Here is an 18,211-nt window from a genome sequence, read left to right as displayed (position 1 = left end):
TCTCTCTCAATTATGTCTCCCAATGGTTTCCTGGGGCTATAAGTTATCCATTAGACTCCTTGAGAGCAGGGATGATTTTTGCCTTTCTTTTATTCTGAGTACTTAGCCAAGTACCTGACACACATTATACCCTTAATAAATGCTCATTGCCTAAATAACATCTGTTTTAGTTTCTTAAATAATAATATTATTATTACAACTGAAGAGGGCATCATAAAATGATGATGTTTAGGGTTAAGGATGCTCAAGACCCAAAAATATCAACATTCTGGGTCTTGCCAAATGAATTGACTCGAGTCTTCTCTTAACCAAAGAAAAGTAAAGTTTGTTAATAATTCGCTTGTATTTGACACGGAGTAAGTCTGTGCTAGAATATTCTGTGGTGCTCTCACACCACATGGTGTGAGATGGGGTCTTTTATACAGAAGGTTGTGGGAGGAATTTGGGGTGGTCTAGAGCAAGAGTTTGGGGAGGGTCTTCAGAAGGGGTTAATGAGGTAAATGAGTGATTAAAGGTGGGAAGTTGCTGGAGGCTACCTGGAAACTACAGACAATGGTGGGCTAGGCCAGTTCAAGGATGGATTGATATTTTGATAGGCTCAAGGGTGGGAAGTAGATGGACAGTGGAGGGCTAGGCTAGTAACAGAGGTCTAGGCCCAGACACAATGTAAGGCTTATGACTTCATGCAAATGCCTCATCAAAATGGGATGATTCAACCAGAGTTCAACTCTGGGGGTTCCCAGAGACTGCACCTCATCATTCCCCCTCAAACAAATGGGACCCAAATTCCTTTGGGGTAAATGGCAAAGATTTCAGCTTCTGAAAGTGCTTCCTGCTGGGAAGGGGTGTAGAGCTGGAGGCTACTTGGAGACTACAGACAATGGTGGGGCTAGGCCAGTTCAAGGATGGATTGATATTTTGATAGGCTCAAGGGTGGGAAGTAGATGGATAGTGTAAGGCTAGGCTAATAACAGAGGTCTAGGCCCAGACACAATGTAAGGCTTATGGCCTCATGTAAATGCCTCCTCAAAATGGGATATTCCAATCAGAGTTCAAGGGGTGTTCCCAGAGCCTGAACCTCATCACAATTATTAACTATTTACCTTTTTTTAAAAAAAGATGCTTTCTCTAAAGATTCTTTTATTTGATATTTGAAAGTCTAAATCAAGGTATTTTGGAAAGATTCAAAGTCAGCACTCAGAGGAAAGTGTGAAGTGGGTGGGGGTGCTAACTTAGAAATATTTCACATTTAGCAATTAATAGATGCAAGATTGGGACAGTAAGGTCATATTGATGTGATAAAACATCCAAATTTGGGCAGAGAGTGATATGAGTCAGTCCATCTTCTTCTCAATTGTGGAATAAAGTATGGGAAGATTTCCCAGAGGCATCTCATTAATTCTTTGTTCTCAAAGAGGACCATTACATCAGGAAAGTGATGCCATGGAATTGCATGGAATTGGATTTAAGTGACAGAGGGCTGTACAAATTCACCAGCTTTACTTTCTCCTCTTAAGTCATCTGGGTCTGGGGGCAAGATATATATCAGACAACTGAAGATGGCCTGGGATGCAGTGGGAGGCCTTGACCCTTTTAAGTTAAAATCTTTCCCAGGTCTCAGTTTAACTGAGGCAATTCCCATTCGGTGATTAAGACAAGATAAGAAATGAGGCAAGGAATGGCCTCTTTTACCTAGTTAAAAAAATCTTCCTGGGAGGGAAAGATGCTCTAAACGGTTTCATGCTAAAGCAGAAACAATCATTATTTACATTTACTCTGAGCCATCAGGGCCCAAAAAGTGATCAAGTGGGGTGTGGGGTTGGGGCTATTGTTGGCCAATCAACGAAAGCCAGAGAGATTTGAATTTGCTTAATGCATGTATTTAAGAAAGAAATCTAACACCTGACCTTAGGCAGAAGTGCTGCCCAAATGAAGTACAAATACTTCCAGGTCAATTTTGAAGAAGCGACAATCAACATGTCTTGGGGGCAACTGGGGTTGGGAGGCAACCTCCACCTTAGAAACTTTCATCTCACTGACAGTGTGGGGGGTTTCATTGCAGAGTAGGAGAAGCCTGTTCCTTTCAAGAAATGCTATAACAATGAGATACACACTTTTTATTCAAATAAAGTTAGATCTAAATAATTGAAGTAACATTTATTGTTCATGCCACTAAGGCTATACCCATCAGATTATTAAAAAAAAATTACTGAGTTAGAAAAAGTAATAACAAAGTTCACAAGGTCAGGAACTTCAAAGAAACCAGGGGAAAAGAGATGTAAAGGAAACAGATTCAGTAGTATCAGAACTTAAACTATATTATAAGATGAGAGTACTATTGATGCATAAAATGGATAATGTTGAATACTTTTAACTAAAAATTTTCCTTGTATAAATGAAACTTATGAAGTAAAGAATAGAAGGAATGCAGATAATTGGGAGAAAAAAAACTTTCATAGACAATCTCTGAGATAGAATGTTATTGGGTTAGAATATTGCCATGGTGTAGGAAATGATGAACTGGTTGATTTAGAAAAAACATAAAGACTTGGATTTAAGAAATAAGATTTCATCCACCTTCAGAGAAACAGATGACAAGTGGAAATAAGCATAGTATAGTCTTACATATACATGTATGAATGTATGTGTGATTATAGATATCCACATATGTGTATGCATACAAGTATATGTGTATATACATACATACATGTCTATATCTATCTGGGCTTAATTGTAGCCTTTGTGGAATGAGAGGACAAAAATTAAAAAGTGCACATCAGAAAACAAAAGAAAACCTACAAGGAATCAAAGAAAAGCTGGGCAACTTTGAAAACAATGTGTAATATTTGTTTTCATGAAATGGAAATTTATTGCTTTTTATTGAATTCTCTCTTGTGTTCTACTGTATATATGTAAAAAAAAAAAAACTTAAAAAAAGAAAAGAAGGAAATCTAGCCCATAAACCCCAAAATATCTTTTGAGGTTTCAGCTACAAAAATTTACATTCTTTTGAGAGGAAGGAAAAAAGGAGAAGAGAGGAAAAAGAAAAAAGAATGAAGGAAGGAAAAAGGAAGAAAGAAAGGAAGAATCTGTGTTATCCAACTGAAACTGACCAGTTGTGTACCCTGTAGGGCATGTGGTACTACTCACAGATTGTTTTTTGTCCTTCATTCTCAAAGAGGATCATGACATCAGGAAGGTGATGCCATGACTTTCAAGTGAACTGGATTTAAAGTGAGGACAGGATGTACAAAGTCACTAGCCTCACTTTCTCCTCCAGAGCCATCTGGGTCCAATGGCAAGATATAAATTAGGATGCATGGAGATGATCCCCTCCCATAGGCATAAGGGAGAAGGGGGAAAAAGGTATAAAAATCTTAGCTGAAATGAAAGAGTAGTTCTGCTTATTTTCTTTTTTCATTATACTTCCCTTCCCCAAATTGTCCCAGTAAAGAAACCATAATGTCACCATCAAAAACTACCCTTGTCCCCCTGCCTTTCCTTTCCCTAAAGTACAAAATGTCAAGAGTAAAATTAAATAGGGGAAAGCATATGAAAGTGCATGGTCCACCAAGGAAGATAGTTTTGGTCAACAATACAGTTTGTGCATGTAGAAGGGTAGATAGAAGTATGGATGATTCATGTAAGTTCTTTTACCAAAGACTTTAATGGTGTTTTCTGACTAGAGTTTGAAACCCAGTGCTCTAGAGCAGCAGTCTCCAAAGTTGGAGGTGGAGGGGCTATAGTTTGACTCTAAGAGGTGTATAATCAACAGGTCAGTGGCTAAGAATATGCTACATTCCACCTTCTGATGTGCTTTTTAAACTGTTGGTCAGGATCCCATACAGGGTGGCAAAAAATTGGCAATAGTGTAGGGTTTCTAACACAATGCCAAAAATTAACTAAAATTCAAAGACATAATGAATCCAAGGTATTTCTGGCAACATTTGCCCATCTTGAATAATACAACTTCACTGCAGCCTTGGTTCTGAACACACAGCATGCACACATGTTGTCAAGATACATAACACCAATGAATACTGCTGAAAAGTGAAAAGGGGTCACCAGTGGAAAAAGTTTAAGAAGCCCTATTCTAGAAAACAAGAATGAGCTTGTTGCCAAAATAGTTATATCATGTCTTTTGCTCATTGTCACTCACTACTCTTCCATCTCTGCCACCCATGATTTATTACTCTGGGTGTTGCTGATAATTCAGGACTAAACCAAACTGAACTGCCTTCTAGACATCCACAGAAATTACCAAGGCAAAATTCACACAACTCTCCTGCCTGAAGGTTCCTATACCTAGTGTCCCCAAACACTGTGTCCTTTATATTGTGACTATGGCAGACTATACTTAGCCAATGAGCTTTATCTTTCAGTTCAGTTTTTTCTAAGAAATCCTTAATCTTCCTCCCATCCACTCTGCTCCCCCCTCCTTTTTTAAAGTGGGATGGAATGATTAACAGGACTGGTAGAAGATGAGTGTATTGCAACCTGAATATCAGATCTCATTACATTATTTTTCCCCTCAATTTCCCTTTTCCCCTAAACTTCCTGATTACTATCAAGGGCAACAATATCCATGGAGTTACCTGTTTCTCAACATGCTATCATCCTCAGCTCCTCACTTTCTCTCATACCACATATCTATGGAGTTGCCAGATTTTATTTTAGCTACCTTCACCTCACATATTGCATTTTCTTTTTATGATCATAGCATCACAGAGCCAGAATGAAAAAGAATTTCAGAAACTGTCCAATCCAAACACTTCTTTTTACAAAGGAATAAGCTGAAGCATAGGAGGTTTACTTAAATTACTGAAGGTTTTATAGATCTTCTACTCATGTAGCTCTCTTGTTAGTTCAAGTCACGGACCTCTAGCTTTGGCGATTGCAGAAGTTTCCCAAATGCTATCTCTGCTTCAAGAACATTACCTCTCCAACTCATGATCTGTGTTAGTGTTACTTTGTCAAACAGAAACACTCTGTTGATTTATGCTACTTTGTCAGACAAAAACACTCTGTCTGTTGATCTGTGCTACTCTATCAGACAAAAGCATTCTGTCTGTTGAATTGTGTTAGTTACTTTGTCAGACAGAAAGTGAAATAAGATGATAATGCCAGTAATGTATGTAAATATTATTGTAGCTCTGTTAAGCTTAATGTGTGTAAATATTGTTGTAGCTCTGTTAAGCTTTGTCTTCCTAGAAACAGAAACTTTGAAGACCTTGGAGCTGTAAGCATAAGCTGTATGCAGCAGGAGTGGAGAGCTGCCTATGTGTGAGTCCAGACAAGAGTCAGTTGAATCCAGGCAAGTGCTAGTGGCAGTCAGTCTGTGGAAAAGGAGCTGTGGAGTTTGGAAACTTCAAGTTCAGATGAAAGAAGACTTTACTTGAGTACTCTGTATTGACTGATGAGATTGTGACTTACTGTGACCTAGAGGTGGATTGGTGTTTGTACTTTCTGTTACCCCTTAAGGATAATTGACTTAAGGATGATTGACTTAAAGATGATTGGAATTCAGTCTCCAGTCAAGATGAAAGACTACTTGGACACTCTGTATTGCCTGAGGAGATTGTAACTTACTGAATGATATGTTATATTTAAGACTATGTGACCACCTCAGTAATAAATTGTTATGCTATATTGTTGTGAATGTTGTGCTTTAGTTTCTTAAATGTTATGCTTTATTTTATTGCTGAACAAATTGAGAGTTCACTATGCTATGAGATTAGATCCTTAAAGTTATTCACAGCAACAATCCTCAGGAGAGCTGTCTGTGATTGGTTTTACACCCACTCACTCTTTAGGATTAGATTATTTAGTTTCCAGTGAATTTTTATTAATCTTTCCATGGTCCTTATTACATGTATTTTTGTTTCATTATTTTCTGAAGAGGATATATTTAATATTTTTGCCTTTCTGTATTGTATTGTGAGGTTTTTATGTCATAGTACATGGTCAATGATTATGCAGGTACCATGTATCTCTGAAAAAAGGGTATGTACCTTTCTATTCCCATTCAATTTTCTCCAGAGGTCTACCATGTCTAACTTTTCTAAGATTCTATTCACCTCCTTAATTTATTTCTTATTTATTTTGTGGTTATATTAGTCTAGTTCTGTGACAGGGAGGTTCAGGTCCCCCACCAGTATAGTTTTGTTGTCTGTTTCTTCTTGTAATTCACTTAACTTCTCCCCTAAGAATTTGGATGCTATACTACCTGGTGCATATATGTTTAGTATTGATATTACTTCATTATCTATGGTAACTTTTAGCAGGATGTAGTTTCCTTCCTTATCAATTTAATTCAATCTATTTTTACTTTTCATTTGTCTGAGATCTGGATTACTATCCCTACTTTTTCTACTTCAGCTAAAGCATAATTTATTCTGATCCAGCCTTTTACCTTTATTCTTTGTGTACCTCTCTGCTTCAAATGTGTTTCTTGTAAACAACATATTGTAGGATAATGGTTTTTAATCCACTCTGTTATCTGCTTCCATTTTATGGGAGAGTTCATGCCATTCACATTCACAGTTATGATTCCTAACTGTGTCTTTCTTTCCTTCCTATTTTCCTCCCTGTTTATATTTTTAATTCTCTTTCCTTCCTTTTCCTTCTCACATGTGTTTTGCTTCTGACCATCATTTCTCTCAATCTGCCCCTCCCCAAATGTGCTCTGTCCTATATCCTCTCCTATTCCCCCTCCAACTTTCCAGTAGGGCAAGATGGATCTCAATACCTCAGTGCTTGTATATCTTATTTCCCAGTGTATGTAAATAATAATAATAATATTAAGAAAACATTTGATTTTAAAACTTTGAATTCCAGATTCTTTCCCTTCTTCCCTCATCACACACCCTTAATGGGAAGATAAGCAATTCAATATAGGTTGTCCATGTGTAGTTATGCAAAACATTTCCATAGTGAATATATTGTGAATGACTGACTATATTTTCCTCCATCCTAAATGCCCTGGACTTGTTCTATTTTCTACTTTGTCCCTGTCTCTTTTCAAAAGTGTGTGCTTCTAACTACCTTCCCCCCAATCTGCCCTCCCTTCTATCATCCCCTTTTATCCCCTTTCCCCCTACTTTCCTGTATGTAAGATACCCAATTTAGTCTGCATGTTATTCCCTCCTTAAGCCAAATTCAATGAAAGTAAGGTTGACCCCATTCCTTTTTGCCTTCTTGTTTCCTTTTGAGATCTCTTTCAGGAGGTGATAGGTGAATCCTTTCAGTTTCTATTTTATCCTCTGATTCTAGAACATCAGGGCAGTTTTCCTTAGTAATTTCTTAAAAGAAAATATCTGGGCTCATTTTTTTTATCATGGCTTTCAGGTAGTACAATAATTTTTGAATTATCTCTCTTGGATCTATTTTCCAGGTCAGTGGGCTTTCTAATGAGATATTTCACATTTGTCTTCTATTTTTTTCATTCTTTTATTTTTTTTTGCTTCTTGGTTTCTCATAAAGTAATTAGCTTCCATTTGCTCCATTCTAGTTTTTAAGGCATTATTTTCTTCAGTGGGCTTTTGGACCTCCTTTAAATTTGACCAGTTCTGTTTTTTAAGGCATTCTTCTCCTCATTGGCTTTTTGGATCTCTTTTTCTATTTGGGTTAGTCTATTTTTTTTAAAGTGTTTATTTTTCATCAGCATTTTTGGGTCTCCTTTAGCAAACTGTCAACTTGTTTTTCATGATGTTCTTGCATCACTCTCATTTATCTTCCCATTTTCTCCTTTATTTCTCTTGATTTTTATTTCTCTTTGTTTTCAAAATCTTTTTTTGAGCTCTTCTATGGCTTGTGACCATTTCAAATTTTTCTTGGAGAATTTTGATGTAGGAGCTTTGACTTTGTTGTCTTTTCCTAGTTGTATGTTTTCATCTTCCTTGTAACCAAAGTAATACTCTGTAGTCTGATTTTCTCCACTGTTTGCTCATTTTCCCAGCCAATTACTTGACTTTTTACCTCTTTGTTAAGGTAGGGCTCTGGTTCCAGTGTGGAGCATGTATTGTCCCAAGTTTTAGGGGTTTTTGGAGCTGTTTTCAGAGATCTTTCTAGAGATCTATAAATTTTCAGTTCTTCCAAGGTGGTAGGATTAAAGGAGAGGTGTTTACTCCTCTCCTGGCCTGTGAGTGATCACTATCATTTTTTTTTTGCCTTTCAGTTGTGAGAAGGAATCCTCCACTGTTGCACCATGATCTACCACATCAATTTTGTTCCTTGCCTCAGAACTGCCTCCCATGTCCAGGTACAGGTAAAGAAAGAAAATCCTGCCTCAGCAGCAGCAAAGAGATTTTTGCAATCCCCCTCTGATCAGCCACTCTGATCTTCCACTTGACCCACCATCTCCGTGGGTTAAGAGCTCAGGAAGCAACCACTGCAGCCACTGTCACTGCCACAAGTCCTTGGCACTTGTCTTGAATCTCTATGTGGCTGAAGAAAACTGAGTCATTCATAGTTGATCATCTCATGATGTTGCTGAAGTTGTACATGGTATTTCCTTAGATCTCATTATTTCCATTTGCATCAGTTTGTACAAGTCTTTCTAGTTTTTTTCTGAAATGTGTTCATCATTTCTTATTGCACAATTATATTCTATTATATTCATATATCACAACTTGTTCAATCATTACCCAATTGGTAGCCCTCACTTTCTAAAATTTTGTCACCATGAAAAGGACTATTATAAATATTTTTGTAAATAAATAATTTTGTCACCATAAAAAGGACTATTATAAATATTTTTGTACATGTATATCCTTTTTATCCCTTTTTTATGATCTCTTTGGGATACAGACCTACTAGTGGTATTGCTGAATCAAAGGGTATGCATAGTTTGGTTACTCATTGGGCACAGTTACAACACTCTCTGGAATGGTTGGATCACTTCTCACCTTCACCAATAGTGCTAAAGCTAAGTGTCCCAATTTTCCCACATTCTCTCCAACATTTTCCTTGTCATATTACTAATTTGTGTGGTATGAGGTGGTATTTCACAGTTGTGATTTCTAGCACATGTGTTTCAATTGTTTGGTCCCTTATCATACTTTCTTTTATATGGATAAGTGACAGTGTTTGACACCACTTGTGCAGTAGGAGGGGGGTGTTTGGTCAGAGGCAGTCACCAAAAGATGAATGGAATCTCTATTGTCATGTCCTTGGTTACAAGTTAGCTTGTATTCATTGTTGTAGAGTAGATTGAGGGCTGGAGGTGGGAATGCTGAGTGAGAACTTTAAAATTCTTTTAGTATTAATTCATGCTTGTTTTACCTTGTTTGGAGGTGTTCTATCTTGTGGAATCAGCTCTAATTGTTCTATTATTCTCTCATAATTCCTTTGTTTTGAAGTTTAAGGTTAAAGAAGTTTGCACAAAGCTGCTATTCCACCATCTTCTTCTATTTCCCCCTTATTCAGTTTCTTTTTCAGTTAACTAAACATTTATTGAATTTGTTAGTCTCTTTATTGCTTTTGTGTACAGACTGTATAATTCTTTACCCCCCAAATATTTCTCCCCCATCAAGGTTTCTTCTTTTGCACTTATTTTAGGGTTAAGGATTTTTTTAAATTTTTAGTCTTCTCAATTTCTCAGTTTATTAATGTTCACTTAAAATTTTGTCAATATTACTTTGCAGAAACAGTAATTTACCTCTGAGAATTGCTTTCTGGAACTGTACCTCATAAGGTTGTACCTGGCATATTAATCCATTTCTTACTTCTACTCTTTTCCTGATTTTTCCTATAGAATATTTAGTCCATTTTTGTCCTCAGTTTTTTCTCGATGTCTCTTAGACAATATATAATTCAGAAAGTAAATGATTTATCCATCAATGCTTGTAGCTTTGTCCAGCCCCATGCAAAGTGGAGAACCATTATAATCATAATTTTGAAAAATAAAATAATAATTATAAAGTGTCCAGTAAAAGGGAAGAATTTGAATTATTCCTTTGAAAGAAGTCAGAAGTATTGAAAAAGCAAACTGAGCAAAAAGAACAAAGTCAAGCAGGTTCACATAGCAATGAAAGATTAAGAAATGAAAAGAAATAAAGATGTTCATGAATAATATATGTGTGTGCACACACACACATAATTTCTTAGTCTTTCATTGCTATTGTTAAATGCTTGATTTTTTTCTGCATGATGAGTTGACATGTTGAATATCGTGATGACTTCAGATCTTTTTAAAAGAATCACTTAAATTATTTACTTCCACTGAATACTGAATCAATATTTTATTATGAATTCTTTCTTTTTACTGCTTTAATTTTACAAATGTGCCTTGCTTTGTAAGATGTGCTATTTTGTGATATAAGTAGATTATCTTTGCTTTTGGTCATATTCTATTTTCTATTTCTATTTTCCCCTTTGATTTCTTCTAAATCAAGCATAACCCTCTGTTGTTATGGTAGATTTTTATTGAAATGGGAGCAGTTTTTTCTTGTTTTCCTTAAAATATGTTCTCTTGGGATATGTTATTCCAAAGTTTGCCTCTATTGTTCCTTGATGAATTAAATATTTGTTTTCTTTCTATTGGTGTTCTGTGGATTGTCTCATGTTATTTTATCATATTTTCCCTTACATTTCTGGGAAACTTTCTTTTATGATTTTTTTTTAATTTTTATGATCAGTTTGATTAATCACTTGGTTGAATGAAGTCTGTGTCAATGACCAGTTGGGATGTGGCTACAGAGAGATCAGAATTATTGCTTTAAGTTAAACCCAAGTGAAGGTTGTATTCAAGAGTTACCACATAAAAATGCTGGTGCACATTTATTCTTTTTTAAAATATATTTTAAAAATGTATCTTTTTTATTTATTTTTTTGGTTGTTTTTTTTTTGGAGGGGGGAAGGCAGGGCAATTTGGGCTAAGTGACTTGTCCAAGGTCACATGACAAATAAATGTTATGTGTCTAAGGCTGGATTTGAACTCAGGTCCTCCTGATTCCAGAACCAGTGCTCTATTCACTGCACCACCTAGCCACCCCATTGCACATTTATTCTTGATACTATGGAGAATAAAATCTAAGAATCCCTGAAACTGGATCTTTTGTCCAACTTAACTATGTTTTTGTGCTGTCTACTATTTCTTTTTATTAAAAAAATTAAATAGTGGTAAAAGTAACCAATAACACACTTTAGGGTACCTCCTTAATGAGTCTTGTACTTCCAATTTCTATACTTTTCTGTACACAATCTCTTTCTGTCCTCTTGAGCTTGATGTGAATCATGAATCATGGTCTCAATTTGAGCTAAAATCAAGTTTCCCCAGGAGGGGGGCAGCTAGGTGACCCAGTGAGTAAAGCGCTGGCCCCAGAGTCAGGAGGACCTAAGTTCAGTTCTGGCCTCAGACACTTAACAACCACACAAAAAAAACTAGCCATGTAACAGTGGACAAGTTACTTAACTCCAATTGCCCTCCAAAAAAACAAAGCTTTCCCCAGGAGCATTAGAAAGGGTTTAATTTTAAACCTGAATATCTAAAAGTGTAAAAGCCAAAAAGGATATGGAGCTTATTAAAGATGGCTTGTTAAAGAGGAACTGAGAGCAGGAACCTTCTGAGGTGGTCTTTATTTTTTATTTATCTTTGCAATTACCTTGTGGCTAGATATTGTGTAAACATTTGTGTGCATCTATACATTATATATCTGTACATGAATATATTTGTGTGTGAATTTCTATCATTAATTTTCTATGTTTTCATTTTATCATCTACAGATCTCCCAGGAGATGCAGTTTCTCTTTCCTAACTGCTTTAATGCTATCTTTACTTCCTTATTTCTTAAAGTATAGATTAGGGGATTGAGTGTCGGGGTGACTACTGTGTAGAAGAGAGTAAAGAATTTTCCCTGTTTCTGGCTATATTGACCCTTGGGTTGAAGGTAGACAACTGTGACAGTACAATAAAAAAGGGATACCACTAGAAGGTGGGAGCCACAGATGCCAATTGCCTTCCTCTGCGCAGCAGTTGACTTCACCTTCAGGATTGCTTTGGTGATGGCACCATAGGAGATTAGGATGAGGATCAAAGGAACTACCAGGAGAATGACGCTAGATACAGATAGCTGAATCTCATTATATGTAGTGTCCCCGCAGGATAGACGAATCATGGCTGGTACCTCACATACAAAATCATCCACTCTGTGGTGAAGACAGAAAGGCAAATGTAAGGTAGATGGTATCTGGATAATTGATTGAATCAGGCCACTTCCCCATGCCAGAATTACCATCTGAAGACAGAGTCTGGGGTGCATGATGGAGACATAATGTAGAGGTCGACAGATTGCCACAGAACGATCCACAGCCATAATAACAAGTAGAATACACTCAGTGGCTCCAAGCCACAAGAATACATACAGTTGAATGGCACAACCAATGTAACTGATTGTCTTCTCTGGCCCCCAAAGATTGAACAACATCTGAGGAACACAGCTGGTGGTGAAACAGAGCTCTAGTAGGGAAAGATTGGAGAGGAAGAAATACATGGGAGTATGGAGTCTAGGTTCCAGGGAGGAAATAAGGATGATGGTCATGTTACCCACAATGGTCAAACAATAAAAAAACAGTATAAACCAAAATAGTATATTCTCCAGCTGAGGATGGTCAGAGAACCCCACCAGGATAAAATATCCTCTGGAACTCAAATTATATATTCTGTTCATTTTTCTGTGGGTATCCTTTTCCAATATTGTTTCAGAGACAAAAAACACACTCTTCTAGTCAATAATTCTTCAATTAAAAGCATGATTTAAAAAAGCTGGCCTTTTCAGTTTCCTTGCTGTCCTAAAATCATGACATCTTCTTTTGGGAAGAAAAAAATGGTAAAGAATCAGAAACAAAGTATTATCATGGGATCTTTTAGAGCAAGGCTTCTTTGAAAACCAGACTGTTTCAAGGTTGGAGTCAATTGCTAAAATCCTGAAAAACCTTAGTAACTGGTTCTTTTCTGAGTTATGATTAATAGAAAGCATTCTCTGATACCCACCACCACATCTCTATCTTATATCTCTTTGTTTTCTTGTCTCAAAATCTGTATCCCTCTATATGTCTCTGCTCATTCTCCCCTCATTTCCAGCTATATTTGTATGTCTTCTTTTCTTTCTTAAAAATATCAGATCAACAAATATTTAATGAAATCTAGTGGCTACAGATTATTGTAACACTGCTGTTACAAGAATGCCTAATATAGTCTTGCTTTTGAATTCACAATTAGAGTATTTATCACAATGTTGGACATATAATATGTGTTCATATTTCTTTAATCTCCCTTTTTATTATTTTGACTCTTTTTCTCTCCAACTGCATTATTTGCCATTTCTACACCATATTTTTCTTATGTTTCATTATTCCCTGCCTGTCTATTTTTCATGTCTCTTTCCTCATCCTTTTGAACTATGCCAACAACTTACTCAAAAACAAAGCATAAAAAATACGATTCTAACATCAAATTGAGATAGACTATGATAGGTGGGAAGATTAAAAGAGGTAATACCATCCCACATCTGGTGATGTATATAAGGGAACCATCATGGTCATTTCTATCTTTAGACAAGAATTTAGTTAAATATATGATATAACTGATAAGGCATTCATTTTTGTCTGCTTAAATAAACTTGTTCTATAAAAAGGACATTTTTTCATAACTCATTCCCATTGCCTAAAATCCTTATATTGAAGAAATTCATCTTTAAACAAAAACTACATTCCTCACTTGCCAGTTTGGGATTTATACTTATTTAAGCCTGGTTACAAGGAGAAGAAGCAGTATGACACATGGCAGTCTACTAGATAGGGGCTGGGAATTATGTGTAATGTCAAAGGGCATTTTGCGTATCAAATAATCTTTTCAGCCTAAGAATATTACAGCTAGTGCTAAATATTTTTGTGTGCTATAGAATCCTTTGTCAGTCTGGTGAAACCTATGGACTCCTCAGAATAAAGTTTTAAATGCATAAAATAGAATATATAGGATTATAGAAGGAAATTAATTATATTGAAACATAATTATCAAAAGGTTTTAAAAATAAGTCAATCGATTCTAGGTTAAGATTTATTTTAGGAGCATATATAAAACTGTTTAACCCAAACTGAATGAAATATTCAACAATAAAGTGTTCATTCTTAAATTATTTCTTCTCATAATTCCCTGAAATTCCTTAACCAAGCATCTATTTAGAGTTTTGATCTCTTGTTAATCAAACTTCTTTTTCCTGGGACAATCAATTAAGATTCAGCTTTAGAAATAAACAGGCAGGTTTCTGCTAATTGTGAGGCATTCAGCTGGCTCCCTACCTACCTGAATATTATTTACTATTTGTGAGTCATGGCGCAGTAAGTATGGAATAGATGCTAGGGGCAGAATGATGACTTCCCCCCATCTGCTTAATTGCATAATAGGCCATTTTAAGCATTCATATCCATTTAATATATCAAAAAGTGAGCATACAATATAGCATTTTTCTTCTCAATGGTCTCCTGTTCCTTCTCTCCTTTCCTTAAACTTCACCTCATCTCACTGCTTAATAGTATAAGACTCATAAATCCAGTCTCCCTGCTCTAAAGGCTGCCTGCATTTATAATCACTCATATTTATGTTTCATGCATATGTAAGAATTTACAGGAACATTGATTTATAAACAGGAAATGTTCCCATGAGCAATGACTGCTATGAATTTTTATCTACATACTTTTTGCCTATTTTTCTATCTCCACTGAAAAGCCTAGTGTGCCCCTCATCTCCTTTTTACTCTCTCAAAAATACACTCTCCTATCATGCATACAGAGGTGTAAATGATTAAAAATTTCAAAGTATTATCTACTCCAAAGGATTTTTTTTTAGTGGGATAAAATTTTACTAAGGTTTTCAGTGAAATTTTAGGCAACTATAACATACCTGGCAAGTGGTCATCCAGTCTTTGCTTAAAGACTTTCAAAGAGGAAGAACTCATCAACCTCTCTATGGAATCCATAAAAATGAACAGCTATATGGTGCAGTGGATACAACATGGGACATAGATTCAGGAAGACCTGAATTCAAATTTGACATCAGCTATGGGACCCTAGCCATGTCACTTACCAGCATTTACCTCAGTTTCTTCAGTTGTAAAATGGGAATAAAGGTAACATCTATCTCACAGGATTGTTGAGAGGATCAAATAAGATAATAATTGTAAAACACTTAGCATAGCACCTGGCACATATAGCAATCCACTTAATCAAGCCTGGTCTGCTGATATTTTGAGAGATCATACTAGTATTAAATATGTATTAAATTTTTGCAGTTTAGTGCTATCTTTTGAAAATGCCCAACTTCCCTCTAAGTATTAATATAGATGATATTAATGTAGTATTTTAAGATTTTCAAAAAAATTTTGTATGCATTATCTCAATTAAACCTTGTAGAAAACCTTGTGAGGCAATGGTAGCCACATTGTACTAATGAGGAAATAAATTCAGAGTTTGAATGACTTGCTAGGAAAATGCCAGAGGTCAAACTCAAACCCAGGTCTTCTTGGATCCATAGTGATCACTCTTTGTACTCAATTATAACATGTTTTATCATCCAGTAATTTATCCCAGTCCTTCTTGAATCTATTAGGACTTTTCTCTTTTATTAGTGGATAAAGGTCTAATACCTCAATGACAAACTTCTTGATATTTGATAAAAGAGCCAGGTAGAATCTTCCCAGGTATCAATTTCTCAGGTTTAGTTTCATTCCTATAAGTTGCTTCTAAAAACGTATTTCAAAAGGGACATTATTTGGTAGATAAATCTTAGGACCAAGTAACAAGTTACATTGGTCCTAGGCTTAGTTTGCCTATTATATGACTGAACAAGACTACTCTGGGTCTTCATTTTCATTATTTACCTTTTCTATTTTCCAGAGGTGCCCTGAGAATTAGAGACAACATTTGAAATATAGGGGAGAGGATCAAGTCCAAATCCTGACAGAATCTGTCAATAATCCAGGCTTATGATCATCCTCTGTGGGGATCATAGAGCACAAGTTTTTAAGTCCTCTAAGAGTTCACTATAGTTTTCCAAATCCAGATCAAATTGAGAACTCCAAATCATTCTTGGGCTCAAGAGAAGAATTTGAAGCACTGCAAGGGTAGTTCTAGACAAAGAAATACTCAGGAATGGTTTGACATAAAAAGAAATAGTATAGCTCAGTGATTTAGTGTCCCCTATAGCCAATTAATGCCTGAATGGAGGTGCCAAGAGAAAATGTGTCCTAAGAGACATACACAAAGAGAATCTCTGAGGTGATGGAAGATATTATCCTCTTGCTGATGACTGCACCTTTTGATATTTTTTTAGTATTTCAGAAAAGTACAATTCTCCAAATTTTTAGGACTCTCTAGTCAACAAAGAAGGTGAACTCAAAATTGAAGTAGTTGAGAAAATACACTGATTTTCTCTCTTTTCACTACATCCATTAGCAAATCTCCTGAAAATTTGGTCTTTCTCTAATTTTACCTGATTCCTTCACATCTGTTAGTAGACCATATTTTTAGCATTATTTCCTATTTCTAAGCTACTCCAAAAGCAACTCTGACTCTTAATTCTATTTCTATTTTTGCTTTTTATATAAGAAAGGACTCTTTTATTATTGCCATTTTATATACTAGCTTTTTTTCTTTCCTCTTATCCCTCAACAACCTACTTTTTGCAACCAACTGACATGATGACCAATCTATTTCTAAAGAATGAGATAGTGGGTTGAGATTGCAATGCTAGCAATGATTGAAGAGAAGACAACCAATCAGTTTTAATTTGCTCACTCCCTTGAATTTTGTATCTTCTCAGGCTTAGTACTGATCTAATCCTTTTCATCATTCTCCTCTTCCAAAATGGTCATGCCCCCATGTCTATCCTCTAGAGCTGTTGTTACCATTATTCAACTGTGTCTAATTCTTCATGAACCCATTTGGGGTTTTCTTAGCAAAGATACTGGAAGGGTTTGCCATTTCCTTCTCCAGTTCATTCTTTAGATCAGTAAAATGAGGTAATCTAGGTTAAGTGACTTGACCAAGGTTACACAGCTAGTAAGTGTCTGAAGCCAGATTTGAAGTCAGGAAGATGAGTCTTCCTGATTTAAGGGTCAGCATTCTATCCACTGCACCATTTAGCTACTCAAATGATATCATATCCTTTGAACTGTATTTGAAGGAACAACCTAAGGATATCCAGATCATCTATGTATGGCTATAGTCCTTTGCTCTACCAACTGAGCTATCAAAGAGTTCTAAAGTGGCACCTTTACTTAAATCCTAGACACCATTCTCACCTGCTTAATGTCCAGGACAGACTGAGTCTGATATTCATATACACAAATGTGTACATATATGTGCAAATATTTAGTGTATAACTATATGTGTATATGTTTGCATGTTTATATATACATATAATATATTTTATATGCAATAATGTATGCATATATATGCATTAGGTCAACTAATCCTCTTAAATATGTTGTGAAGTATCAGTATTCACATTTTACAGATGAGGAAACAGACTTAGGTTATATGAGTTGCTTATGGTGACATGACTAGAAATTGTTAGTGGTAGAATTAAAGTGCAGGTAGAATTTACCTTCAGCTATGATATTTTTTTTTCTATCTTTATGTCTATCCACTTATCAATACAATGTGTTATAGATTTACATGCATATATTATACTTATATGTATGCATAAAAGAATCTTACTTCTTAAATAGGGCCATCATCTCAGAACTAAGGATTGAAAATTTGCATCTTTTCATATCGTTGAAAATATTTTGAATTTCTTTCTTTGAAAGCTGCCCATACTTATTCTTTTACCATTTTTAAGGAGAAATGACTCATATTTTTATAAATTTAAATTGTATCTTGGAGAGTTAAGACTTTTATCAGAGAAACTTGCTACAAATATTTTCCCCAGATATCCTTTTCTCTCCTAATTTTAACTATTGTATATATTTTGTGTTTTTTTTTAATGAAATATCTCCTATCTCTTTTTTTCCTGGGTTTTGGTGATAATATAAAAAATCAATAATTTATGCATGTTTATTTTGTAAAGTGTATGCAACCATGAAAAAATACTTATGTCCATATGGGTTATCTGCATACAATTCACAAGTGGCATTGCTAGCTATCTCTGGAAGGTTGGCCATCTCTCTATTAGGGATACTTTAGCTATTCCAATGAGGAGATTAGAGAGGAT

At 35.6% G+C, this 18,211-nt stretch overlaps 1 protein-coding gene across 1 annotated transcript; it reads right to left on the bottom strand.

The window, feature by feature from the left end:
- Positions 1-11,696: 11,696 nt before the first annotated feature.
- LOC138150272 (olfactory receptor 2H2-like) lies at positions 11,697-12,967 on the bottom strand. Its single transcript, XM_069073691.1, has one exon. It carries the CDS (start codon positions 12,666-12,668, stop codon positions 11,715-11,717), a length of 954 nt encoding a protein of 317 aa, XP_068929792.1. The 5' UTR covers positions 12,669-12,967; the 3' UTR covers positions 11,697-11,714.
- Between the last annotated feature and the right edge of the window lie 5,244 nt (positions 12,968-18,211).

The sequence above is a fragment of the Petaurus breviceps genome, unplaced genomic scaffold (assembly GCF_028583685.1).
Source record: "Petaurus breviceps papuanus isolate PSGF00001 unplaced genomic scaffold, PetGlider_PUasm1.0 90865, whole genome shotgun sequence".
Classification (NCBI taxonomy): Eukaryota; Metazoa; Chordata; class Mammalia; order Diprotodontia; family Petauridae; genus Petaurus; species Petaurus breviceps.
This window is presented reverse-complemented; position numbering and strand designations above follow the sequence as displayed.

Excerpts from the sequence above, each read along its gene's own strand:
- LOC138150272 (XM_069073691.1), bottom strand. The coding sequence starts at position 12,668 with ATGAACAGAATATATAATTTGAGTTCCAGAGGATATTTTATCCTGGTG.